The sequence below is a fragment of the Diospyros lotus genome, chromosome 3 (genome assembly GCF_014633365.1).
Source record: "Diospyros lotus cultivar Yz01 chromosome 3, ASM1463336v1, whole genome shotgun sequence".
In the NCBI taxonomy this organism is placed as follows: Eukaryota; Viridiplantae; Streptophyta; class Magnoliopsida; order Ericales; family Ebenaceae; genus Diospyros; species Diospyros lotus.
In genome coordinates, this window is record NC_068340.1 from 28466322 (window position 1) to 28492716 (window position 26395).

At 36.9% G+C, this 26395-nt stretch overlaps 2 protein-coding genes across 4 annotated transcripts; both read right to left on the bottom strand.

The window, feature by feature from the left end:
* Positions 1-8623, bottom strand: LOC127797815 (homeobox-leucine zipper protein REVOLUTA-like). Its single transcript, XM_052330973.1, has 18 exons — positions 7564-8623; positions 6865-7024; positions 6249-6334; positions 6058-6148; positions 5827-5922; positions 5583-5696; positions 5416-5499; positions 4712-4867; positions 4568-4642; positions 4110-4216; positions 3776-3959; positions 3081-3269; positions 2759-2839; positions 2533-2667; positions 1463-1797; positions 1041-1146; positions 485-634; positions 1-317 (listed from the first exon to the last, which is right to left on the bottom strand). Exons 1-18 carry the CDS (start codon positions 7794-7796, stop codon positions 168-170), a joined length of 2532 nt encoding a protein of 843 aa, XP_052186933.1. The 5' UTR covers positions 7797-8623; the 3' UTR covers positions 1-167.
* A 4334-nt stretch (positions 8624-12957) lies between these two features.
* Positions 12958-23302, bottom strand: LOC127797602 (double-stranded RNA-binding protein 2-like). Of its 3 annotated transcripts, none has more exons than XR_008022253.1 (5): positions 22842-23302; positions 16740-16959; positions 15147-15908; positions 14422-14541; positions 12958-13792 (listed from the first exon to the last, which is right to left on the bottom strand). XR_008022253.1 is itself a non-coding variant. In XM_052330641.1 (4 exons), the coding sequence occupies exons 1-3, from the start codon at positions 23085-23087 to the stop codon at positions 15178-15180; spliced, it is 1197 nt and encodes a 398-aa protein (XP_052186601.1). In that variant the 5' UTR covers positions 23088-23302; the 3' UTR covers positions 12958-13792; positions 15147-15177. The 3 variants fall into 3 exon arrangements, 1 of the variants encoding a protein (XP_052186601.1); XR_008022252.1 differs by lacking the exon at positions 14422-14541 and adding an exon at positions 14563-14739; XM_052330641.1 differs by lacking the exon at positions 14422-14541.
* Between the last annotated feature and the right edge of the window lie 3093 nt (positions 23303-26395).

Genomic DNA, 26395 nt, shown 5'->3' on the forward strand with positions numbered 1-26395 from the left:
TTTGCTTTAACCAACCAAAACATGGGCATATTTAATTAATTAAATTACCAAGACACAAATCTCCTGCTGTGATTTATACACTACAAAAATATTCTTTCCTTTTTTTTTTTTTTTTCCTCTCATCCCCTCCGAGAAGAGGAAGGTGGCTGATGAATAAATAATAAGATTCACACAAATGACCAGTTAACAAAAGAGAAGGCAAGGCAATGGACAGAATTCTCTTCGGCAGCAATGACTTTCCACGCGATGGCTTGTTCAAATGTGACATGGCGCCCCATTGTCGACAAGCAGATTCCGGCTGGCAAGCATGCAAACCCCTGCAATGTTGACCAAACGACGGAAGATTTCATCATCCAGAATCACAAAATTTCAAGAGTGAGTTATGGTTTTTCACTTGATAGGTTCGTGTCATTTTATTCCGTGAACGACGGGTACATGAAAGAAATACGTAGAAGAAAATTTTCCCGCCGGCAGGTGGACGTACCTGCTGCATTATCTTGGCAAAGTCAGAAAACAGCATTTTCCTGCCAGATTCATCGAATATCTTGTCCAATGTAATGTCTTGTAAAGCTACCAAAGTAGTTTCTAGCATGTCAAGCCCGGCCTGGTTTGCAAAGATAAAGACCGGCAGCGACTGAAATGCAAAAAAGGCCCCCATTATTATACGGAACTTTAATTTACTAAAACTCACACCATCTAACAATTACAGCAGAAAAAACAGGTCAAAATCAGAAGTTGGACAAACAGACAATTTCCAGGCCCATACTCCTTATTCTCAAAGGCATAGACAGCTATATAAAATGACTGCATCTACTCAACCCAAGCACGAGGATTGAACTACATACTGAATATGTTATGCTATCATACATATACTATGGTTTTCATCTAAACGTGTGCTACACTGTTGAGATAAATCTTTAATTCCGATATTGTACACACCAAAAGCAAAACAAATATGAAGGAAACATCAACAATTGTCGAGCACACAACTTTTATCATATAACTGATTGCATAACAAAAGCCCAAACTGGATCATTTACCTTCACGGAGCAGCACAGTATTGCATCTGGATGATGCCAGAGATTCTTCAACACTGAGTCACCACCCACAGCATCGGATCTCAGCAATTCTGTCCCCAAATGAAAACTGAGGCAGGGTAAAAAAAAAAAAAGCAATTTAGAACCCATACTACAGAAAATCAGATCAGCAACTTAGGCAGCCCAGCAAAAAGGGCAAGTTGGTTTTACTAGAATAGTAGGACCTAATGTTATTGCAGTCCACAAGAAACTAAATATAATAGAAGTTGAAAGTAGCCCATTCACTTCTCTATCGAAAATCCAAGGTTCTTTAAGCACAAGTTCACAAGGCTGGACTGACCCCCAATCTACTGCTCCCAGGGCATTTGACACCCAACAACCTCAGCGCATAGGGAACATATTGAATGAAAAAAATGAACAGTTACCTATAGCTCTGGCAGATCCAGTTAGCCAATGTAAGAGCTTCTGGAGAGCCTGCTGACAGTTTTGGACCCATGGCAGGGCTCAACCCCGAAGGAGATATTGCCATTGCAACTCGCTGCACGGAGGAAATCACACTTCGGACATATTGGCGAGCCATTGCAGCAATATTGTCCTGTAGACTGTTCTCAAACGGGAACTGAAAAGCAATAGTTAACACAGATCGTGCATTATAAGATGAGGATGAATCACCAGAACCATGGTTTGCTGCTGCCCCCACTTCAAGACTGGATGTCAGATCCAGGGTCCGATGAGCAATCAAATTATCCTGTGAATCACCCTGAACAATATAACCCATAAATTATCCAGCTGAAACAAGGACTGAACAACAAAATTTCATACTGTAAAAGCCAAATGCAGTTCAAGCATTTAGATTTAATTCGGTGTTTCAACACATTCTATGCTCATGCTACTCATTCTATCTTCAATTTAGGCAAAAGCCGCCATCACCCTAGCATTTGAAGAACCCATATTAAGAATCATACTTGGATTCACAGTACAGATATGTGACCCCCCCCATGCAACACATTGGTAGTTCTGGGTTATTCAGTAATCTAATCCTTAGGCAGTAGGGTTCCTCTTAAGCAGAGGATTTATTTGTCCAACAATATACTTGGACATGCCAAACTTTGATCCAACAAATAAATGAAAACTTCTTTTAACAATTTTTACTGAAAACTCAGTCCAAAAGGATTGTTTAAACAACTTGAACACAAGGTTCAACCTCATGACAAGAAAAAAAAGATCACACTAACAGGGCTTTTACAGGCCATCTCACTTCTTAGCTGAGATGGTACACAGGTCGCGGGACCCTACTAATCTTGGCATTCAAACTGTCAGCCCGTGGATTGGGAATCTCTTAAATGAGTGCAGAAGACGATTTCTGTGTGACTTTTATCTCACTTTAATTGCACTTTATAAGACTTCAGAATTTGTTTTCAGATGCAGCATATCTAATTATGAAGATCCTCACCACTAAAAAGGTGAGAGTTTCAAGAGAAGTATTTAACTCAACTGATTTTGAATCCAATGGGATAATGCGAAAGCCAGAAGGTAACAGTGGGGCATCATCAGGAAACATTTCATCAATTGGAGCAAAAACAAGTTCAGAGCAGGTTCCCACAGCATTCTCATCAATTCCACTGCATATCTGCAATAAAAAGAGAACATTTCACTAAATATCTTAAATATAATTGTGTTCTCATTCATTGTGTAATTTACTCAGATACTGAAAAGAACACCTGCAGGAGATGGATGTCCCTTGACATAAAAGCATCTTCTTGAGCAAGAGAATGGCCTTCAAGCCGGATTACTTCTAGCATCTGGGATAAAAAGAGAGAGGTAAGTGGAAGACATTTCTAAAAGTTCTCAACAGAAAGAAGCAACAGAACTACCAATGAACTGCTCAAATTGGGAAATTTGTATATTAAAATAAACAACAAAAGAGACAATTTTTGGCTTTCTTCTTCAAGAAGAGGCAATAAATTATTAAAGAAAACATTCTTTACTTTGAAAATTGTAGCACACAGAGCAGGGTACAAGACCCTAGAATTAAAAACACACCTCTTCATGTTCAATTGTGTGGCCAAGTGGCATTATGATTTGGCCGCCAGTAAACCTTGTGGGCCTCACGCCTGGATATGCAAATGAGCTAGCTTTCAGTGCCGCAGCAGAATATGCATCAACATTGAAGTCGGCCCACTCAGAGCGATGTTCCCTAAGAAAGCGAACCAGCACTGCAGGAGGAACGTTCTGGCAGGGTAAAGGAAAACAATGCATGACCTCAGTAGTTATACAGCTAAATCCAAGCAAGGATACCATGCATTTATTTAGGATTTATGATGCAACACTTGCAAGTTGCAACCAACAATTTCATACTCAATAAATTCAATGATTATAATATAGATACAGAAAACTTGGATATATTTGAAATAAAAAAACCTCTAGCCGTCAAATTGGAATCCTATAAAAATATTGAAAAATTTGCAAACAAAGGGAGCACGCATGAATAATTTTGTGCAAAACACATTGCAATTTCACAATAAATTAGTCCATTGTTAGGAGGATTGGTACTTTCTGATTGCAGAGTTAATTTAATTAATATCTGAAGGATGATACTCTGGTACTTAGGGTGGGAAAAATGCAAAAAGATATTGCTAGAATCAAGGCCAACTACTAATGCACGGTACAAAATGTTACATCTTACCAGTCAAATTCATAGAGAGAATTGTGCATATAACAACAGTTTCAGAACTCACTTGCAGTAGCATGGATGCCTTTGCACAGAGAATGCCTCCAGTTGGTGGAAAGGAGTTTGAATGGGTGGAAGTGAAACCCAAACCTTTGGTTGAATTAAATGAAACTATGACATCTTCCCCACCATCGCAGTTCATTATTGACCAGCCATCATCATTAAATCCATTGACGGCGTCATTAAAGCCTCTGCCAGGGAGGGAGGGGTGAATCACACACAAAAGGTAAATAATATATGCAATTATAACATGCACACAATCCTGATTACAATCCAATATGAAATCAATAAATTTTCTCCCCATAACTCAAGAGGAACTAGGAAATGATAACAAAAGCTACCTGCTCAATCTTTGGCTGAAAGTTCGCAGAACAGCTGGTTGTCTGCCCAGGCCATACACAACCTCCCCACTTGTCTCTTGAGCTATTTGCCTTATATAGCGCAAAGCCTTCAAGAACAATGCTGAGTTACTTCACATGTACTTTTTACCATCATCATTTTAACAAGCTCGCTTGAAAATGAGGCCACAAAGTTTTTACACTAATATATGTATTGGCTCAATAATGAACTCCAATAGATACACATGAGAATATTGATCACTTTTTTTTTTTTCATCTGATAAATATCATGAAGCTATAAAAGCTAGATTTCCTCATACTGAGAACAATAACAAAAAGAGAAGGCAACAACCATAAAGGTAATTAAGATGAACACAAGATTCAAAAAAATGTTTGAAAAATCTTAGTGAGGCCAAATTTAAAAATGCCTAACTCCATTAACACATTTCAAAAATCCTTACCGCAATAGTCATTTTCTGAGCAACAACTTTTGATGATTCATAAAGGGGCCGCAGCACCTCTGGCACACTCCAGGCCTGAAAGATTAGAACACGTAAGTTGCTGCCGTGCAGCTAAGAACAAACAAGCCTGTCACAGATACAAACCTCGAGATTCAGATGATCAACTACATGGATAATTGACCCTCCACCCTCACATGGCCGAATCAAATAGCCACTTGGAAGCATTTCAGCTCTCACAAACTGAGAAGCAGCAGCTGGATTTGGACCAGCACCAGAACCTGACAAAGATCTCTCACACACCTTGACAGATTCATGACGAAAAGGAGTTAATATCAATCCACAGCTCGGTGAATAAATACAGTAGAGCTCATAGGAAGCTTATACCTACATTACTTCCTTCAATGATAATTACTCAACTAAATAATACAAAATAAAGGAACCAAATATTGATAAATGGAAGTAATTGGCTGAGAAAGCTTTGCTGATTCAAATTGCTCAACAGGGCAAACTCTTAATTTCCTTGAAAAGGGTGGGTCTTCATTTTTTCCCCTCTTCCCCCTTTCTGTGCGGGGAGGGGGCTCCATTTCTTCATTAGAGTTAAAGAGTGATGGAAAAAATGGAAGCACTAAATACACAATTTAAAGTGTGAATTCATCATTAAATCACATATGATCCAAATCATTAGTTTAAACTTGATTCATTTGGAATGTTCTCAAGGCAGGATTCATTACAAGATAGTTTAAGCAATTAATTCAGGATGCTGCACTCAAGTGTATAAACACATCAATGTAAGTAATGATTCCACCATAGAAATATATTGAACTACTAAGATTACAAGACACACGTACCACAAGACTGCCATTTTCTAGAGTTGTAGTGTATCGTAGAGTCCAGAAATCCCGTGCAGGAGCCAGAGTTGTTGGAGCATACATCTGAAAGATTTCCAACATCTAGTTAATTGACCAATAAAATGGATTTTCATAAACTAAACAAATCTTCAACCATTATCATCCACCTGCGTGTACACCAATTCAATTGTTCCTCCATTTCCAGCAGGAAACATTGTAAAAACTTCAAGGCTCCGACATTCACGGAACCAAGATGGACGATCTTTAAGGATCTCAGCAATCTGTCCAAAAGTTGTGAAACAAAAATATTTGACTTTGGAACTACTTATTACAATCAACATGGGAACACCACCCCCCCCCCCCCCCCACCTTTTCTTCCCAGCAAAACTGTATGAATTCGCCAAAGCTTACCTTTGTAGGTTCCAAACTTACTAGACCGCAGGCACGAGCTGCCACTCCACTGCATCGATGTGAAATGGCAAAGATCCCAACCGAATCCGGACCAGGCTGACAATAAATTTGGAATAACAATTCAGAAATATTTCAGCTCATAGATCAGTAAATCATCATTCTTTTATAGGCTTCAAATGAACCAACAAAACTTTTGTAAAAAATAACAAAATAATCCAAGAGAAGTCACACCTTCATCCCAGGCATCGGGACCCAATCGACAGCAGTTCCCGTAGCCTTTGAAAGGAACTCTGTCAATGTCTCCTCTGCAATTGAAAGGAGTCTACCAAAAGCATAAAAAATTAAGTGAGAAATTGCAATACGACATAATATGTGATAGGGAGATGGAGGGAAGGAGAACATGACATTTATTAGGAGATTACCCAGCGGGGTTATTAGCATCTCTCAGGGAATGTTGAGGAGTGGTTACCACAGACTCACAGCTCGCATCAGTAGCAGCTGCTGATGCCTGCAGCATATTCATTAGAATATATATGAATGCCAAAACATCATAGTGCCACAAGGAAACCACAACACATATAGTCCACCCTCAAATTGGAAAATTGCATATTTGCTGACTCTATGCAGCATTAGGCAAATATATCTACAAACAAATACACAAGCAAACATATTCAATTTTTACACCAAACTAAGATGTCCTATTCAAGACAGAATGTATGTAACAGGCAAATGAGGCAAATCGGGAGCACAGAGAATAATATTGTAAAACAAACAAAACATGCCCGAGCAAATGTCCCAGTTCTCAAACGTCAATAGTTAAGTGTACAAAGGTTTCTGATGAGTCCCTAATGAAGGTTCAGAAAACTGAGTAATTTGATCATGATTCAGCAAATATCATTTATGTCAAAAACACCTTGACCCTATCAGAAAGAAGGTACAGGTTCCAAGATCTTTACCATCTGGTTAAGACAGATACTAATAAACAAGTTCACACATATGAAGCAACAGCAATAAAAAAGCAACAAAAAATTAACATACACTTTGCAATTGTTGCCGCATATAGCCATTCTCGCATACCAACTGCGAGACCTGTTTCTGCAACCGATCATTCTCCTCCATCAAAAGCTTGTTCATGGCAGTCAATTTCCTGTTCACGGCCTGAAGCCGGGAAGCCTCTTTTCGTTGCTTCTCTCGACACCTAGAGAGGCAAAAATATAGTTCAGTTTTGCCCTGATGAGAAACTTCAATCACGAATCTAAATAAATCAAGCTTAGTTCATTCATGGCAGCTTTACAATGGGGCTATCTTGAGAATAAACAATAAGAAAAAAAATAAAGGAAGATGAAAGGAACATCAATTACTAACGAATTTCGCAAACCAAAAGATGATTTTCTTTCAGAATCGTCCATTTGTTTTCTTCTCATTTCTTAAGCCATCCATATTTTGCAGAGATATAGCTTCAGTCCCATAAATTAGTTTTCCTACCTTCTTTTTGCTAATTTCCTTTCCACTAGAAGCCATAATAGTTCCAGAGATAGGGTTAGTTTTGGGGATTCAGAGACTTGGCCCAAGAACCTAACTTGCATCTAATCCTAGAGTTAAACAACTTCTACAAAAAATTGACAATTCCGAAAATACTATTAAAAATTCAGTTATTTCCAAGTTGAAGACAATGAGAAGGCAGGCAACTCTCGCAGAGATAAACCCCAAAAATGAAGATATCTATATTTCCTTTACCTGCGATTCTGAAACCATACTTTGATCTGCTTGGGTTCGATGTTAGATAAAATGGGACACTCGCGGATCAATTGCTGCCGCCGCAGCGAGCTGGGTTTGGGACACTCCGCGTAAACACGTTCGAGAGCTTCGACCTGCTCGGTAGTGTACCGTACATATTTTCCGGCATCGAGATGCTTGTTGATACTCCCAGTGCTACTCTCTCTGTGCTGCTGCGCCACTGCCATCGCCATTTCCGGCACTCAAACTCAAACCACCACAATTGAAAAACCAGAGAGTGAAAAGGGTAGTCCTAGGGATGTAGAATCCGTGAGCAGCCTCGAGATATCAGAAGATCAAAACGGATGACTTTGATTGAACAAGAAGATTCCGGGGTCTTTTGCTTTTTGAGGCCTATTCTTACGACTTACGAAGGTAAAGCCAAATCGCACAATAAAAAGTTATGCAATATACTGACAAACAAAAATTATGTATTTTACGAAACCTCCGTCCCTATTAGCAGAAACACTGTCTAGAGAAGCTCCATTAATTCCCAAAGGTCCAGACCTTCATTTACTAGGCCGAAATATTTTTTGTCCTTTCTGAACTAAAACACTGAAATTCCTCTTTCAACCTTCCAGGAACCAACAGAATCCCTCTAGAACCGGCAGAAAGGAATTTCACAAGCTGAAGAAACAAAACCGGCGAACCTCCTCCAAAAGCCGAAAATCACACCCCGAAGTTCATAGGCATCACGTGTTGCTCCCGACCAAAATACGTTGCCGATTCTAAGCCGAAACCGAACCTACTTCGGAACACGAAAATCGCACAAGCAGTTCACCATATTTACGCCGAACATCCAAAGGTCACGAAAGCTCACTAACTCTCTCCGGTTCCCCCGCGACATTAGAGAGATGCGAACGATCTCAGAGCGACAATGGAGACCGAAGAAACCCTAGGCATGCGGAAGAAGAAGAAGGAGAAGAAGAAGAAGACGAAAATGTCGACTTATGGAGGCAACTTAAGGGAGAGAAGAAAGAAAGTGGAGAGAGAGAGAGAGAGGGTTTGGTATTTTGATGTTCATTTGCTCGCAAATCAAAAATGCCAGTTATATGCTGTTGCCGATACTCACTGTCGCTGTGCTGCCTCGATAGTCAAAAAAATTTTTAAAAAAATACAAAAAATAAAGTAATAATTAATTTAATCACGTATTCGGCGCATTTACGTGGAGGCCCCTGTTGGTGGCTTGAAATGACGTCGTAGGCCCAGCCCCTTTAAATAAATAAATAAATAGGCTCTGTTTGTTTGTTCTAACAAAATCCGAAGAACAAAATCTTCTTCTGTTGGAGTAGCCTTTATGGCCTACTCAAATAGCAGCCCTCCGCCTTGGATACATACGGAGGCAATTAATCTAAGAAATTAATTAATAGAATTAGAATTAGAATTAGAATTATTGGAATTACAGTAAACAGAAAACGACAAAGGAGGGATCGGCCGGAATGGCAAAACGGAGAATAAAGCTGCGGAGCGAAAGTGGAAAGACCTGTCTGTCCCTTTGAAATACATATATGAATGATTTGAAGGGGCGGGCGGTTTCTTAATTCCAGACCAAACAACATTATAAAAAGCGAAATGCGCATGAAGGTGGACCTTACTACTACTGGGTGGATGGTGCACCTCCATCTTCCTTTCCCCCCGTCGGCGCACATTAGCGCCGGTCGGTGACCCTCTGTACACACAAACACACATATTCAATTTATTTATGGGGATTATATTTTTTTCACCTGCTTTTCGCATGCGTGAAAAGAGGCCTCACGTGCTTTCCACCACCGCAGCTCTGTACAAAATTTAGATTCAATTAAAAATGAAAGGGTAGTTGTTTATTTTTTGTTTGTTTATTTAATTTGGGAATCTTTTTTTTTTTTTTTTTTTTGGGGGGGGGGGGGGGGGCTGGGTGTTATATTGCATTTCAAGCAAAGAGGAGAGGAGAGGAGAGGGAAAAAAATGTTTTTTTTTTTCCTTTGTGGGTGGGGTTAAAATTAATCTTTTTGGTTCAATGATTGTGCATTAAAAATATGGGGGGGTTACGATGGAGAATTGTGCTATCCTGTTCCATTAAAATAATTAAGGGGCTGAATTGGCTGTAATCAAGAGGACTTTTTGGTAAAAATAGAATAGGGTGGTTTGAATTGTAAGGGATCTATCTTTTTGTTATTTAATTTTTGAGAAATTTAAATTATATGGCTATGCTTGAAATTGCATATATATTTCGTGGATGGGTTTGCTTGGAGGAAGGAAAGGAAGAGAAGAATTCAAAAGGGGGAGGCCAATAGTGGTGGAACGCGTGGAATTACTTTCGAGTAAAAAAGAAATTGACTTTCCGAGCTTGAAAAGCCCTCGGTGCTCCATATATGGGCTTGTCGGTAATATTGGGTAAATCGGATTTGACAATTATCTATCTCTCTTTTCCCTTTTTCTTCAATCTGTCCCCTTCCTCTGTCAAAGAGTATATTCTTTGGTACACAAGCAAACATTGTGGGTCTCTCTCCTTCACATGATCATTACAATCCTACGTTGTAGATGCTATCCTAATCCTCTCCTTCATTTTCTTGCTTGCTTGCTTGCATGATTCAAGTAATCAAACCTTTTTCTTTTTTATTTTAGTGGTAATTCAACTCTTATTATATTAGTTCTTAATATACATTCATTAAGTAAAATCTTAATATTGACATTATGGGTTTTATCTTTGTTAAACATGTTATTTATATAGTTAAAAAAACAATAAAGACAGTAAAGTTTATAAAAAATATATATGTTACGTTTCTTTTGTTATTTTCAGATTATTTTTAAATTTTTAATTTTTTTAAATAATAAAAATATGTTTATTTTGTTATTTTTAAAAATGCATTTATAAAAATAAAAAAAATCCAATACTATTGTAAGCCAAAACAATCTACAAGTCCAAAACACGAAAAATACAATCCATTTTACATGTTTCAACTCTCTTCCATTTTTTACTTATCCATTCTCCCTTCCCTTCAAAGCCATCACCTCGCCACCACTATTACCACCACGACCATCATCTCTCAGATTCGTCACCTCCGACCAACAACCAGCAAATAATATACCAAATTCACTACCTTATATTTCTTCTCCCTTCAAGGCCATTATTGCCACAACCATCGTCGACTACCACCATTGTTGCAACAATCATTATCCCCTTCAATCCATGATATATATGTATGTATGCGTGATTTGTATATGGTCGGAAGTTTGAACTTAAATTTATAGAGATTCGATTGTTGGATGTTACTCGTTTTTTGCTATGTTAGAGGTGTCGAGTGGTCACATTTAATTATTGAAAACCACCGGTCATAATGGCTAGTGGCAACTACCAGTATATTTTTAAATTTTGATCAAAAATTAAAAATCAAATTTATGAAAATTTAATCATTAAATTTAGCCTATTTTTGTGTATGTTAATCCCCTTGACTTAGCATTTCCAATGGTAGATTTTGATCATATGAATTTTCGGTTGGTGGTGGTTGCCAATGACGGAGAAGATGCAAGGCGTCGAAGATAATAGAAAAAGAAATGAGAAAAAAATAAAAGAAGAAAAAACTATTCTTAAATTTTGAAAATAAAATTATATATTTATTTAATTTTTTAAAAATATAGTATATGTATATTAATATTACACATATTATGTTAATAATATTTAATATAAATTATCATTAAATGTCAACAATTCATTAATTAGATTTATTGTTTTATTTTAATATTAAAATTTAATTAAAAATAATTAATTTCATCATTTAATAATCAAAATTATTGAATAAAATATCATAAAATAATTTGTCTCAAAATTATAAAATAAACATATTTTCTAATTTTGTATTTTAAAAAATAATTTTTTAAAATAACAAAAAGAACATATTTTTAATTTTTGAAAAATAGACTATCAAAATAAAAAATAAAAAATTTAAAGAGAATGAAGCCATAAAACTCAAGAGATTTCTCTAAGGACATCAAACGCCTTCCTTTCCATCACTTGTACAGACTTATCATTTTAATGATTTTAAGCTAGTTAGTTAGTAATGGTAAAAGAGAAGAGAAGATATTAAAGAAGAAGAAACAAGGTTGCCCCCCCCCCCCAAAAAAAAAAAAATGCAGTACAATGAATGGAGCATGATGAGGAGAGGAAGAAAAACAAAGTCAAATGGGTCATAGATAGATAGATAGATAGATTATATATATAAATATATATTATTTATTTTATGTATGAAAATAAGAAAAGATTAGTTACACTCTTAAAAAGAGTTATAAGAGCCGGGGGATGGGGATGGGGATGGGGATGAACATCCTTCCACTTTGTCGCCCTCTCTGTTTCTCTCCTTTGTTGGGGTGCTCTGGAATGGGAATGGGTGGAGGGTTGCCATCTGCTTTTAGGCATTGTTGTTGTATTTTGTCATAGGAAAGGAATAAATGGCAGAGAGAGAGAGAGAGAGAGGGGGGAGGGTGGGCTTTCTTTTCTTTTATTTTTTTATTTCTTTTCTTTTAAGCCATTGGGGCCCAGTCCAGTGTGGTTCAGGGAGTGGGCCAGGGTCTGTCTGGTGTGGGCCTGGGTGGCTCCATACATCACTCTAAAAGATTTGTTGCGTAAATCAATAGACTCCTGACATGGACATTTTCTTCCTTACTTTCTTTCTTCCTTCCTTTGGTGGCTTGGCTGGGCTTGGTGTCGTTGAAGTGGAAGCCCGGCCCCACCCACTGTCAAATTATCCCATTCTTGCAGGTTTAGAAATCCCTAATCATACCTCTCGCTCTCGCCCCTAGTCTCCACACACACACACACAGAGAGTACACATATATATGGAATGTGGTATTGCTTCTGCTCTTCTTTTTTCTTTTTGTCGTTTTCAAACTCAGAAACACTGCAGTTCCTTTTTATTTTCCATTTATTTAAATATTAAAACTAAATTAATCATCGAACCACCCAGAATACTTGTCAGACCCAATTCCATTAGTAGATAATTTTATTAATATTAAAATTCATTAGAATAACATAAAAACACAATTCACTAAAATTGGAGAGTTTAAGAAAGGAGTAACTGTTCAAATCTTCCCTTTCTGTATTTTTTTTTCCCACAAACAGTAATTTGTTCATAAAAAGAAATATTTACAAATTCTGAACCATTTAGTATTTTAGATAAAATTTAATATGATTTACCTTTTTGTTGTGAATCAGTAGAATTAGTAAAACCAAAGGAACTGCAAAAATTACTTAATTTTGACTTAAGACATATCTTTTAATATTTTCTTAAAATCTAATTGGCTTGGTGGTGGTGACATTAAGGGCCTAACCAATCCAATACAAAAGTTCGATGTAGTTTTAATAATTGTGACTCAACCAAAAGGGAAATTATTATTATATAAGCAAATAGAATATAAAAAATATATTTATTTGTCTATTTTGATGAAGAGACTCGGATAATTCCTGCCAACAACCACCTCAGCCAAATGCCCACATGGAAGTGACATCTGTGCTGTGAAATGTATACTGTGCACAACCAAAAAAAATGGCTTTGCTTGTTGATCACACTTTGAATTACCCACCCTGCTTTTCTTTTTTTTGACATCATTTCACTGCCCCCTCCACTCCATTTCCATGCTCTTGTTACTTTCACCACAAAAAGCTTTTAACCCACAAATGGACAAAACACGCTGCCAGAGCTGCTCCTGTGCCTTTGGCCGGCTGGCTAGTAGGGGTGTGGTTGAAGCAAAATCCACTCTTCACACTGTGTGTGTGGGTTGGGCGGGGGGGGGGGGGGGGGGGGGGTCACCCCTTTGCTGACCAAAACAAGCCCACAACAAGAGAGGAGCATGTGCAGCCGTATCCATTATATATTCTCGAGTTCTTCATTCTCTTCTTCTTAGTAGCATATATAACTAACTACCTGATGTAACCCATCATCTATCCATCATAAAAGATCAGAATCATTAGCCCAAAGCTCAAGTTATTGAGAGTTTGGTTGGAAGTGACAACAGTGATCCATAGCGGATTCAGATGCTGTTTCTCCATCCAGCTAGTTATTTATATAAGCTTAGTTGACTTCTCTGGTATGATCAATAGGGAAAATATGAAGGTCATCGGGCTTGGTTTAAATGGTCTTGACTGAAGAGACAAGTATTTCCACATTTTCAGCATTCTCAGGACTCAATGATGGGATTCTCCCACATTTTATTGTTCCTGAATTCACAGAAAGAAAGGAAATGGGATCATTAAATGCATTCAAGTCTTGGCCATTTCCAACATCAAAAGCAAAGGGAAAAGTTGCATATAATTCCATATGATTTGCATTACAAATATGCCAGCCCTTATGGTTCAAAGTGACACATAACCCTTGTACAGTCTTGACTTGAATGATTGTAAATAAACTATTCTTAAACAAATTTGATGAAAAAATTATAGTTTTTAAAAGATTCAGATAACCTCCAGGGCAAAGCACTGGCACTACTATTACAGATCTAAATTATATAAAGTTATCTGTTAACTTATTCTAAACCACTAAACATGAGAGATAAAATATAATTTGCCAAAAATAAAAAACAGAAAAGAAAAGAGAAATGGAGAAGCAGGTGATGAGGCTAGGGGACCATTTTGCTTTAGGAGGGGTGGGTGGGCCCTCCTGCAAAAGATGGAAAAGAAGTGGAAACAAATATTTGGTAAGATCTGATGGGTATCCCATCTGATGTTGGCTACACCTTTTATACTTAATACATATATATGGTTATGGAGATGGAGACCATTTGCCTTTTCCATTTGGAAGAGCTGGTCCATACAGATTTCTGCAAAGCTACGTTAACACCACAACTTACCTTGCTCTAAAATCTCACAAGTATTCAATGATGTCAGAAGAGAGCACAAGATGAATCTATTATCTAAAATAGATCACAGGATGGTGACTGGCTTCAAAATCATTGAATCAAGTGTCATCCCTGCATGCAGAACATACATACCTTGCATCAGGATTTAGGAACACTATGCACTTGGTTTGAGTTTTCACCATTTTTGAGCAGCTAACATAATCTCTTCACTTCGGTTTTCTTGGCCTCTTTTGTCATAAATTTCTTCCTTCCATTTTACCTACTGATATATCAAGTGCTTGTACTAGTCTCCCACTATGTCCAGTCCGCCTAAAAAGATGACAACTCCAATTTTAAGTCATGTCAAAACCAAAATAAAACAGATTTGCAGGCCCAAGATTCCCCCGCTGTATTTCAACCTTAATGATAAAGTTGTCAAATGTTCTGAGTTTTGCAAGTGAATATTGCTACTTGCAGAACTCATGCACCACGCCTACTAAATAGGATCAAAATATTGATAGTTGTATCACTCATAATAAGCTATTGACCATAAACCGATCACAAACTACTTTTCAGCTTCAAAGATTTAATATTGATAATGCTAAAATAGCCTGCAGTATGTAGCTCTTGTTGTAACAAAAGATGATACATTAATGAACAAAAGGATAAAAGAACACTCGTAGCATAAGATGAGAAAAAGAAGATAAAAGCAAACACAAAATCGATAGAAACCATACATATTGGTTCTTGCAATCCTTCCCACCACCGTCAGATTTTGAGTTGTTCAAAGAGCTTTGCTGCCTCTAGTGCTTGAGGGTTGTCATTGCCACTTCTGTTCCCAGTTTCTCCCACTTGAGGTGGTGATTTGTATGATGGAGTAGGAGCTATAACTGTTATTAGTGGTTCTTCCTTATAACCAGATGAAGAGGCAAATACTGGCACAGCCTGTCTTATAGAGACAGGAGGGGCAGTTTGCAGAGGTTTGGGTTGCATCAAAGGTGATGGGCGAACAGAAGGTGGTGGGAGTGGTGGTGCAGAGAAAACAGGCATTGCAGTCCTCACTGTAACCGGAGGAGCAATCCCATTGTAAGGCGACCTGCAATGCCTTATGGGAACATAAGGAGCTGCCCCTGCTGCAGGAAACCTCTGAGGATGGATCACCATGCCTTCTGGGGCTGGAGGCTGTGATGGTGGTCCTAGTTTTGGTGATTGTGTGAGGCCATCACTCACAAGCATGGTTGTGGGTCTGTGACGAGGGGATGCTTTTTGGCAGATTAAGGGAAGGATTTTTGAAGTGGTTGATGCACGAGGCTGTGGACTTGATGGTCTTAGGTTCTGAATTGGAAATCTCTTTTCAAATGGAATTGTAGCATTGGAGGAGTTAGCAATTCTCATCTTTTCCTTCAAACGGTAATTTAATAATGCTCGTGCAATTTTAATTTGTTCTAGCTCATCATTGTTCTCTGTTTCAGATGATGAAGTTGCATCTTGTTGTGCCACTGGCCAGGAAAAAAAGGAAACAATAAGAACAATTAAATAGATGCTGCATAGTTCAAACAGATGCATTAGTAAAAAGTAAAAAATGTTGTTATCAGTACCATGTCATTTGGGGTTCCATCAAAGGAGGTTGAATCTTGGTTAAGGTACAACTGTCCCACTACTTTTGAAGATGACATTACTGACTTCAAAAGAAATTTTATCCAGATAAATTGTTCATGAACAGTAGTAAAAACAAAAAACTGCTGAGATTTGTTTTGCAGAATAAGATGTTTCACACCCATAGTACTGAAGGCCATACAACAAAAATAGAGAGTAAGAACATTGGCCATAACACACAGCATCCAGCTTTGTACACTTTTAACAGTTTTTCAATTTTGATTAGAACAAAAAAAAGTGGGTAAAGTCGCATCCTGAATAGTTTCTATGATCACAGTAGGAAAATCCCAAACTAGACATTAATTACACAAGCAAGATGGAAATAAATCTAAATCAACAGAAGCTCAACAAACATGATCGACTATCTTAAACTTGAAACATTAAAGTTGGAAATTTATCTATTTCCTTATTCCCCTCTGCATTTTAGAGAAGCCTTGCATCTATGAAATTCTAAATCAATGTAAATGTGTGATTTAGTCATGCAGTAAAGAATATGAGTACTATGCAAATAGACTGACACATAATACCCAAGGTTTAAGCACAATACTCTTGCAAGTGCACAGACTATGCTTGTCAGTCAAGTAATCAAAATTTTAATCACAGAACGCATTTTACAATAACATCACCAAATTCTACAGATTAATCATCTCAAAAATCGAAGGAGGGAAACTTACATTGTTTCAGAGATGTCCAAGATGCCAGAGCGGCATTCTTTTCAGCTTGTTTTTTGTTCTTGGCAGGTTCCCCTGTGAAAGTAATTCCAGCCAGTTCTACCATCCCAGTGAAGATGGGTTGGTGCCCAAGCCCTGACCTGAAAGTTGTGTATCGCGGCAACGGCGCTCCAACTCTCTGTGCAATCTCCTGTAGCAGGTTCTTGTAAACACCTGTCTCATCCTACAGCCACGATAACAGCCAATTAATCAACACAGAATCAATTAATCATAATCTATTAATAGCTGTTAAGCCTCTATATTAACGAATATGATTTACTAGAATGGACAATATAACTTCTCAAATGGATGTGGACGTACTGGGGTAGGCATTATTTAGATTTTAAGGACATATTCCAGATGTAGACATAAAAATGTAATCTCCAAAAAGTGAAAATTTTTAGGGATTCATATTTTTTTCTCTATTGAGGTTAATTACTGACAATCAAGAGGTTACTCAACATGCATAGCTTGACAAAACTGAGAATGCTGTAAGGCATATACGCATCTTCAAACAAGTCAATTTCTAAAATGACATTAACGCAACCAAATGAATAGTATTGAAGACATATACTTTTAAGTTAAAAATAGGATCTTGCTTAGCTGTTTTATTACCAAATACTGTAAGAGCTGTTTTCACAAGGGCTTACCTGTCACATATGCATTTGCAGAAAAAAACTCATCCTTTTACTTTGCATATAATCATTGTTGTACAATTTGATAAGAGAAAAAAAAAAGAGGAGAAAGATCATAAGGAATCGAGATGACAACAGAAAGGTCCTCACATCTTAAAATGGAGATCATATGTCAAGAATTCTTCCCCACTCCCTTACGAGAAGGCCCCAAAGCAAAAGAATAAAAAAAGACTAGCACCCACAGTAGAGAAAACTATCCATTCATTTCATGGTATTGGTAGACACATGGCATACAATCCATTATGCACACACTTGCAAACATAATAATGATGATCGTGAAGACTTTTAACATCCCTAGATCATTTATATTTTCTTTGGTTGAGTGAATAGATAAGAATGCAATGGCAATTGAGCACACAACTAAGTTGGGAACCCAAGAAAATACCACTTGGCTGTGTGGTCTGTGATATGTATTTGCTAGTCATACTTAGTAAGAAAGACAGGTTGTTTTGTCTTCCCAAATTAACATATTAAGAGGTGAAGAGACCTCTTCCTAATTACCATTAATTAATCAATATTCTGCCAAAAATATGGCTTTTTTTTTTTCCTTTTTTTATATATAATTTCCTGACTCCAACAACTCCATAGCCTCTGCACCTTAGCATCTTGGTTAGTCAGATAGCATTCCATTGATGATTGCACAACAGATAACAAAGCTGGGAGCATACAGTCCTCCCCATTTGACCTTCAGTGTGTACCAGGGGTAAGGATGGCCTATCTTTCCTCTCAGGCGGACACTAGGTGGTACTAAGTCTTAATGAGATATTTCTATTTGTTCCTGTCCATTTTATTTTTGGTTCTCTGCTTCTCCTTTTTTTCTTTTCTTTTCTTTTTTTTCTAATTCTCCTCACCCTCCCCCAGACTATGCATGACTCAGCTCTGCCTGACCATTAAATTTCCACCTAACCCTTACTTGCCTGACATTTTATTTTTATTTTTCTAGAACTCTCTGCTTCATCTAGCTACTAAGCGGCCTGTTCAGCCACAAATTGGCGAATCCTTGCCTGGCCATCAATTCAGTCAACACCTGGCCAATCGGTCGCACCATGGCACAGCGTGAACAGTGCTGAGCTGCACCTGGAACAGCTTGAGTGCCTTATTGGCACACATGCAGCCCGCAGTGCGGGCTGCAAAACAGCCGCCAGCAAGGCTCAAAAAAGGGCTGCAGCCTACTTTTTAATTTTTTAAAAATTTAAAAAGAAGGCTAAATCAGGCCAACCTGACATGTCCCAAATGGGTCATGCTGGGTTGGACACCAAAACAGCTTGACTTCCAATTGTACTATGTCATGTTTGGCCTGCACAGTGCAGGCAGCCTGGCATGACCCTTTTGTCATGTCTAGCCAGTAGCTAGGACCTTGGCCATTATTATTCTTAATATTTAGCTACTTCTTGCTTTGGCCCTGCTGTAAATTAGTTGGGCATGTTTGGCCGTATAATGGGTGGCCTTGCCCAGTAGTGTTCTTTTCTTTTCTTTTTTCTTTTGGAGAAAACTGCCAAATTAACCCATGTACTTAAAAAGAGCCGAATAAGCTCTCGTACTTTTAGACTTGGGGCAACATTAGCCCTTATAGTAGATGTTGTCTTAATGCCAACCAACAGCGTTTAAATTCTAGTAACATCATTGATTCCAATCCCCAACTAGATCTAATTTTTTAATGCCATCCAATGGCCTTTAAATTCCATTAATGCCGTTTATTATTATTATTATTATGACAAATTTTTCCTCTTTGCTTGTGGATGTATGTCTGTGCTAGTACAACCAACTAGATCTAATTACATGGCTTTGATACCATTTTTTGGTACACAAATATTCTGTGGATTAAAGAACAGGTTAAATTGCTAATAAAGATGAAACAAAAATGAATAATTAGACAGACATCAAACTTATGAAGAAAACCTCCCAGTACTTAAAGAGGGCAAACCATATAATATATATAAATTCTCCATTATTGATAAAAAATGGGTACAGAAACTTTCGATAAAGTTGGATAGACAAATAATCTTTCCATAAAGTTTGAAGACCAAAGAAATACCAAATATATTTATCACACTCTTACAAACTGATATAGGAATTTAAAAATATTGAAAGTATGAAGGAAATTCTCTTCATTCTCCCTATTTATAGGGAAAAATTGGCACTTCATGAAAAAGCAAACATCAAGCAAGATGAGCATATTAAGTTCAAGACATGACAAAAACCACAATTCCAATCCTACACACCAAAATGCCGCATAAGATTCCACGATGCAGATTTAGAGACTTCTTCAAAATAAATTTTGGGGGTTGCCAACAAAAAATTGTCAAAAAAATACGTGCTCTGGTAGAAGGCGGCCATCTCTTTGAATGAAGAAACGAAAAAATAATGTCTGGAGAAGCCTTTCCACAAGAGTAACTTGAAAAGAGAAATTTTCTAGTGTGGTGCAATGATGTTTTAAGACTTTTCTGGTAAATTGGAACATAAGAAAGGTTTTCAATTACTACGGATTCTCAAGCAGGTGCAATTTTTTCATACGGACTAATGAGATTGAATAGAGCAAGAGAGATTCAGATTGATCAAGTGCAATCAAATTAGATTAATGGTGATCAAAAGCGATCAGGTCCTTGATCAAAAGTTCAAACAGTGCACAATTATCACATAAGAGGACCAGAAAGAGTTAATGTTTCGTGATTGAACCTTTGAGTGGCAACAATGACTCCACCTTATGGCAGAAAAAGGTGAAAACAAAATTGACATGAAAAAGACTGGTGAAGAGTCTCAGAAAAAGAGGCCAAAAAGTCAAAATGATGAATGAAAGTAGGCAAGACATATAAGAGCCTGAAGATAAGAGTATGATCCAACTGTATCTTTCAAGTAATATCTTATGAAAGCTCACAAATGACAAAGATCCAGCAGAACTTCAAGTCCAGTTGCAAGGCAGGCACACGTTCAAGTTGTTGATGAACCATCTGGGCTTAAGGGATTACTAATTTGTGCTTGTGATTTGAAAGTTTTGGTTAGTTTTGGAAGGTTACACATATGCTGATCTGGCAGTGTTGTATTTCTCTTGCTAATAAGATTCACCACGCTTCTTTGTTTTTTGGTGCATGGGAAACAACTATAAATGTCTCCATCAAGGGGCTAATAAAATTCACCACGCTTTTTGATTAAACAGGTAACCTTCTTCTGTAAAGCACACGTGCTGATAATTTTTTTGTTGGCAACCCTCTTACCTTCCCAACATTTTTTTTGAAGAAATTCAAAGATCTGCGGGAAATTCTCTTGAAATGAATTTTTATTTACCATGAAATGAATTTTTTTACCTATAAATAGGAAGTTAAAACAAGAGAGTAAAATATCTCAATTGAAAAAGAATTCCTCATGCTAAAAAAAGTCTTCTTGTATTTTTGTACATTTTATTCTAGTGTGAAAGAGAGTGATAATATTTTTGTATTCCACAAGTCCTCAAGTATATTATAGAAGTGATTTTTTTTTATTCACCCTATGTAGAGAGTTTATACCCATTATTTTATTAGTAGTGGAGAGTTTGTATTTACCCTACAGTTTTTTCCTCTTACTTACAAGAGAATTTCTCGTGTAAATCTGGTGTTTGTGCAATTATTCATTTATATTTTTCTTTCATCTTTATTGAAAATTTAATGTATTCTTCAATCCACACAAATTTTATGCTACGCTGGTTGCACATTTGAGGATTGCATATTAACATGAACTTCACTTCAGAAATGTCATGCTAGTATCAGCTCCTAATTGTTATCAAACCAGAGGACCAGTAAGCATGATTGCAAGGATTGGACAGTCGAATATAAGTTTATGCATGTCAAAAGAAGGCAACCTTCATGTTGCAATGATTTGGTCATCACAAGTGAGTATTGACCTTCTAATCAATCTATATTAGTCAGCAAATCAAAAGGTGATTAACTGGTTAGACAAAATCATAAGCATGCTGGAGCTAGGTAGCTTAAGCATATTAAACTCAGACAGACGAGATGATACATGCTAACCCAAGTGCCCTAATGAACTTGGCCCATTTTGAAACAGAACAGTAATTTAACTATTTAAAGTAGCAATAACCAACATTTCGGGGTATTCATCTTTTTTCTTTATTTCATTAGTATTCCACCATATTCATTCTCATTCCACACTCTTCTATTTTATGGAGTATTGAAAGTCAGCAATTTCAACGCATTCAGCCTTTTACTTCATTTGATTAGTATTCCACCATATTCATCCTTATTCCACACACTTCTATTTCATGGTTCAGTTTTGAAAGTCAGCAATTTCACACAATCTTATATCATATGGGCCCCATGCATTATACATATTAAGCAAGTTGTAACTAAATAAGATGCAAATCAAAACACCAAAATTGACTTCAGATCATATTTATATTCTTATAAAATTTAAAAATGGTTAACCTAAAATTGAATGTTATTCAGATTTGTTTTATAGTTGCACAGAAAAAAAAAAAACTGACACTAACAAAAAGAAGAGGTCCAGGATAGTCCAAACCAGAAGAATTTGAAATCCACAAATATTTATGGCTGAAATACCGCTCATTTAATGAATTAATTGTGATATAGTGACAATAGACCCAGTTGCAGAGACAATAAAGACAAAGCCTAGATGGGTCTTGACTCTTAATTCCGGCCCCTCTCAGAAATTTCCCACCTATTATAAGCCCTAAATTAAAGTTGTACTTTTGTCAGCCTTTTGAGATAACCCCATTGCTTTGAGACCAAACACTCAGGTGTGGGGGCATTTTGGGTCATTTCATATCCAACCACAGTTCAAGACTGATATCCCAACCGGCGATTAACGTTAACCACGTGGGCGCACGATAAGTTGCCCACTCGTGGCGCACGTTAGCCATCCTCCGAAATTAATCGCCTCCAAAGTAGGATACCTACTTTCCGGCTTCTTCCATGTGACTGTAAACAAGCAGTAAACAGAAGACGACCTAAGCAGTTAACCGCAGCACATGATAAGCGGTTGGCATGCGTAGCGCACGATAGCGCATTCCCTCCTTAGCCCACCCGACTCGTCGCATCGGTGGGTGCACGATAAAAACTCCACCAAAGCGGCGCAAAATAGCGCATTGTCCACCGCCGGCAGTCGGTCGCCGCAAAGAAAACCAGGACAAGAACGAAGTTATGAACCTTACACGGAGCTCAAGATGACCGTAAATTTCAAAGGTCGAAACCGCGAATCCTACCAGGAGTGCAACAGGCTAACAGCGCGTCCTCCTTCGTCGGCAATCAATCAATCAATCAAACAAGGAAACTAGCAGAGTTCGAAGCTCTTAATTTCACAGTGACAGTCTTTTCTAGAAAATAATCACCGAAAACAGAGATTGAAAGGGAAGGATACTCACGAGGATGCGGGCGGCGAGGGAGTGAGAAGGGCCGCGGGTGGAGAGGGCGGCGAGGGCGACCTCGGCGGCGGCGTGCTCTGCGAGGCGGAGCGTGGAGAAGTAGTGGGGGCTCTCGAAGGTCTCGCCGTTGAAGTTGACGGTGGCCTTGAAGCGGGGCGCGTGGTCGGGGCCTTCCCGGACGCAGGTGTAGGAGGGGAGGTTGAAGCAGCTCCTCTGCGCCAGCTCTTGCAGCTGGTTCTTATACATCTCCACCCTTGCCCCTCTCTCCTCCCTTTTTAGTGCATGTATGATTTCTACCTAATTTTCCATGAATACGCTGTGAGAGAAAGATCGCAAGCCTATTGCCGGAGATTGGAGTCCGGGAGAGTATGGGTTTTTAGGGTTTTGCAGAGAGAGAGAGAGAGAGAGAGAGGGAAAATGGTGGCAGTAGCGGTGGTGGAATCGAAGTTGGGGGTTTATTAAATTTTTATTTATTTATTTAAATTTTATAGGGAGTCAACCGAACGTCCTCCTGGCCTGGCCTGCATCCATCTCTATTTATGTACTTGATTCAAACTATATCTTTATTTTTTTAGATAGGATATATATTATTTATATTAATTAATAAAATATTTTACAATTAAAAATAAAATACAATAAATATATCAATAATTATGAGTTCCGATGGGTTTGAAATGTGCACTGCATGCTGCCGCGTGAGATTTTTTTTTTTTGTTTTTTTTATAATTTATAATTTATTATTCACATGATAAGTTATGTGCCATAAATACACTTAAAAACTAATTATTATTATTCTTACCTAAATATAAAATACATTCATTATAAAACAATAATTAATATCACATTCACTTGTTTAGTTTTAAAATTTGCTTTATCTTTTATTTCCTTCACAATTTATACGTTTCTATTTTCTGTATTTTCAGAAAAAGTAGAGTTAAAGGAGAATTCTTTGATTTTTGTCTAAAATTGTTATTCAAATTTCAACAAAATCATCATAAAATTAAAACACGAGTAAAGTTAATCATTGTCATTAAATTGAAATAATACTTAACTAATAAGTTCATTTTACTACGTATTTTAAATAATTTAATTAATAATAAATATAGTACATTTTAAAATAATTGTTTAATTAGTTAATATTAAAAATAAAAATAAAATAGAAAGCGAAAACAATGGTTAGTGTGAACCTGAACCCTGAAACCACATGATGTTTCGGAAGAGAAGAGAAGAGAAGAGAAGAGGAGCGAGTGAAGTAGTCCTTTGTATAATGAGTGCATCCATTAAGTTGATCATTAGAAGCAATCACGTGACGGCAATTATGACGACATTAAAGGATCTGGTCCCAGAGTCGGCCACGTGGAGATCCTTCGTTGGAGAACGGGATAGTGGAGGGTGCGCTGGGGCCGCACGCCGGAGTTACCCTCGTTTGGCCGGCATCGGAATCGGCATCGGGGTTTGCGGAATCTCCAACATCGCCGAATGAAATTACAAAACTGTCCTTCCAGTATACTTGAATAAGCAGGCTACGGGCATCCATTGAGGGGCTGTTTGACTTACCCCTTTTTAAGTAGAGTTTTAAACAGGTAGTTGTTAGTATAAAAGTTATTTAATGTTTAAATTGAGAATGTGTTTGAAAAAATGTGTTTTTAAATTAATAATTAATAGTTATATATTTGGTTTGTAAAAATTGATAAGTCATTAAAACTTGAAAAAAAGACTAAAATATACATAATGTTAAATAATATAAATAAAATTTATAATTTTTTTTTATAAAAATGTTTATAAATTAATTTCTAAATGTTAGATAAATTATACATATTTATTAAAAAATATATTACTACAATATATATACACTCACCTGCTGTAGTCGATTGGGGAGGAGAAGACGACAACGATGGAGAGTCGAAGGTGCTGGGCGACGGATCTGGATATGGAAGAAGGATCGGTGATGGCGCATTGGGGCGGCTCAGCTGAACGACAGTGGCAGCGACGGATCTAAAGCAAAAAAGAGGGAACCTGAAAAAGATGATGGGAGAAGAGAGCTTCTGAAAATAGAATGATAGTTTTCTCGATCAACTTAACAGTTTTTTTCACCAAAATTGAGGTACCAATTTATCCAAAATGCTGTTATAATAGCTTTTCAGCCATATAACGTTTAAGCAATGATTCAAGTCAAACATTTAACCGTCAGAAGTTACATAGTTTATACTCTGCTTGTATAACTTGTAAATGGTCAAATCGCTAAGCCAAACAACTTCTAAAGATTCCCATAAGCAGACTTATTTGGAATTTTGTACATTGAATTTATTGTGGCTTTAAATCATAGCTCCTTATTATAAAAAAAAATCAATATGGATCATATAATCATAAAATAAAGAAATCCAACCAATCTAATTAAATTTATCAAACCTAATGAGACCCGTTAGGCAAGCACTCCTAACAACTAGAAAGGGAAAAGGAAGGGGTCCTTGTCCATCGACAAGGGCACACTCGGATGAGCCTACTTTTTTTTTACTGGCCCAGGAAAAGGTCAGTGGAGAATAACTTTTGGTAATATCGGAGTTTGTTCCAACAATGTTTGACTTTTATTTTATATTATTATTTTTAATTTAATGCTAATTATTATTTTTAAAATTATTAATATGTAACAAGGGATAATTTATAAAAATTAATTATTTTTAATCTGAATTACACATTTTTTTTTGTATTTTAAGGTGTAAAATATTTTAAAATTTTTAATAACTTTTTGGATATTTAAAAAATATTTTATATCACAGACTATAAAAAAAAACAAATAAAATTTGACTTGGAGTTAGTCTTATTCTAATATGTATTATATTTTTAATATTTCATTCGTATATTTTAAAAAATACTTAGATCTCATAATTAATTTATAAGACATTAAAATTAACTATTTGACACCAATCTATATAAACAACTTTTCACTCCATACATATTCTCCCTTCAAATTTCAATCGCTTTCTCACTCACTCCATGATTTTGACCATTTGTTTGCCTTTTCTTTGGTGGGTTGTGGCTGCCAGAATTACTTCACCGCGCGCGCGCAATGATTCCCAACTCTGTCGACAACATTGACAATGTTACTACTATCCTTTAATTTTCATTTCTTTTATTTTTATTTTAAAAGAAAGTAAAGAAAAAGGAAGATATAACAAGGACTTTAATAATAAAAAAAAAAATTAATTGTCTCTCGCCGACAAAAGGCTACTTGTAGTGCATTAATTAACATCAAAGAAAATAATATTATTTTAAAAAACATATCATTAATAGATACAATTTAAACAAATCTCACGACTAATTTATAAAATTTACCCTTAATATTAAGCTATAAAAAAACAAAAACTCATCTTTAATGGGTACAGATCGAGGGCAGCTGAGCTCTCATGTGTAACTAATACTTTAAAATTGCAGTCAGGATTTTCACTCGCATTCTTCGGGTCTTCATTTCAGTCAAAGGACTTAAATGGCCTTCGGCCTTCGGCAAGCAAACGATTTAAACGTAGGTAATGCAACATATGTTACTTCATGCGTGC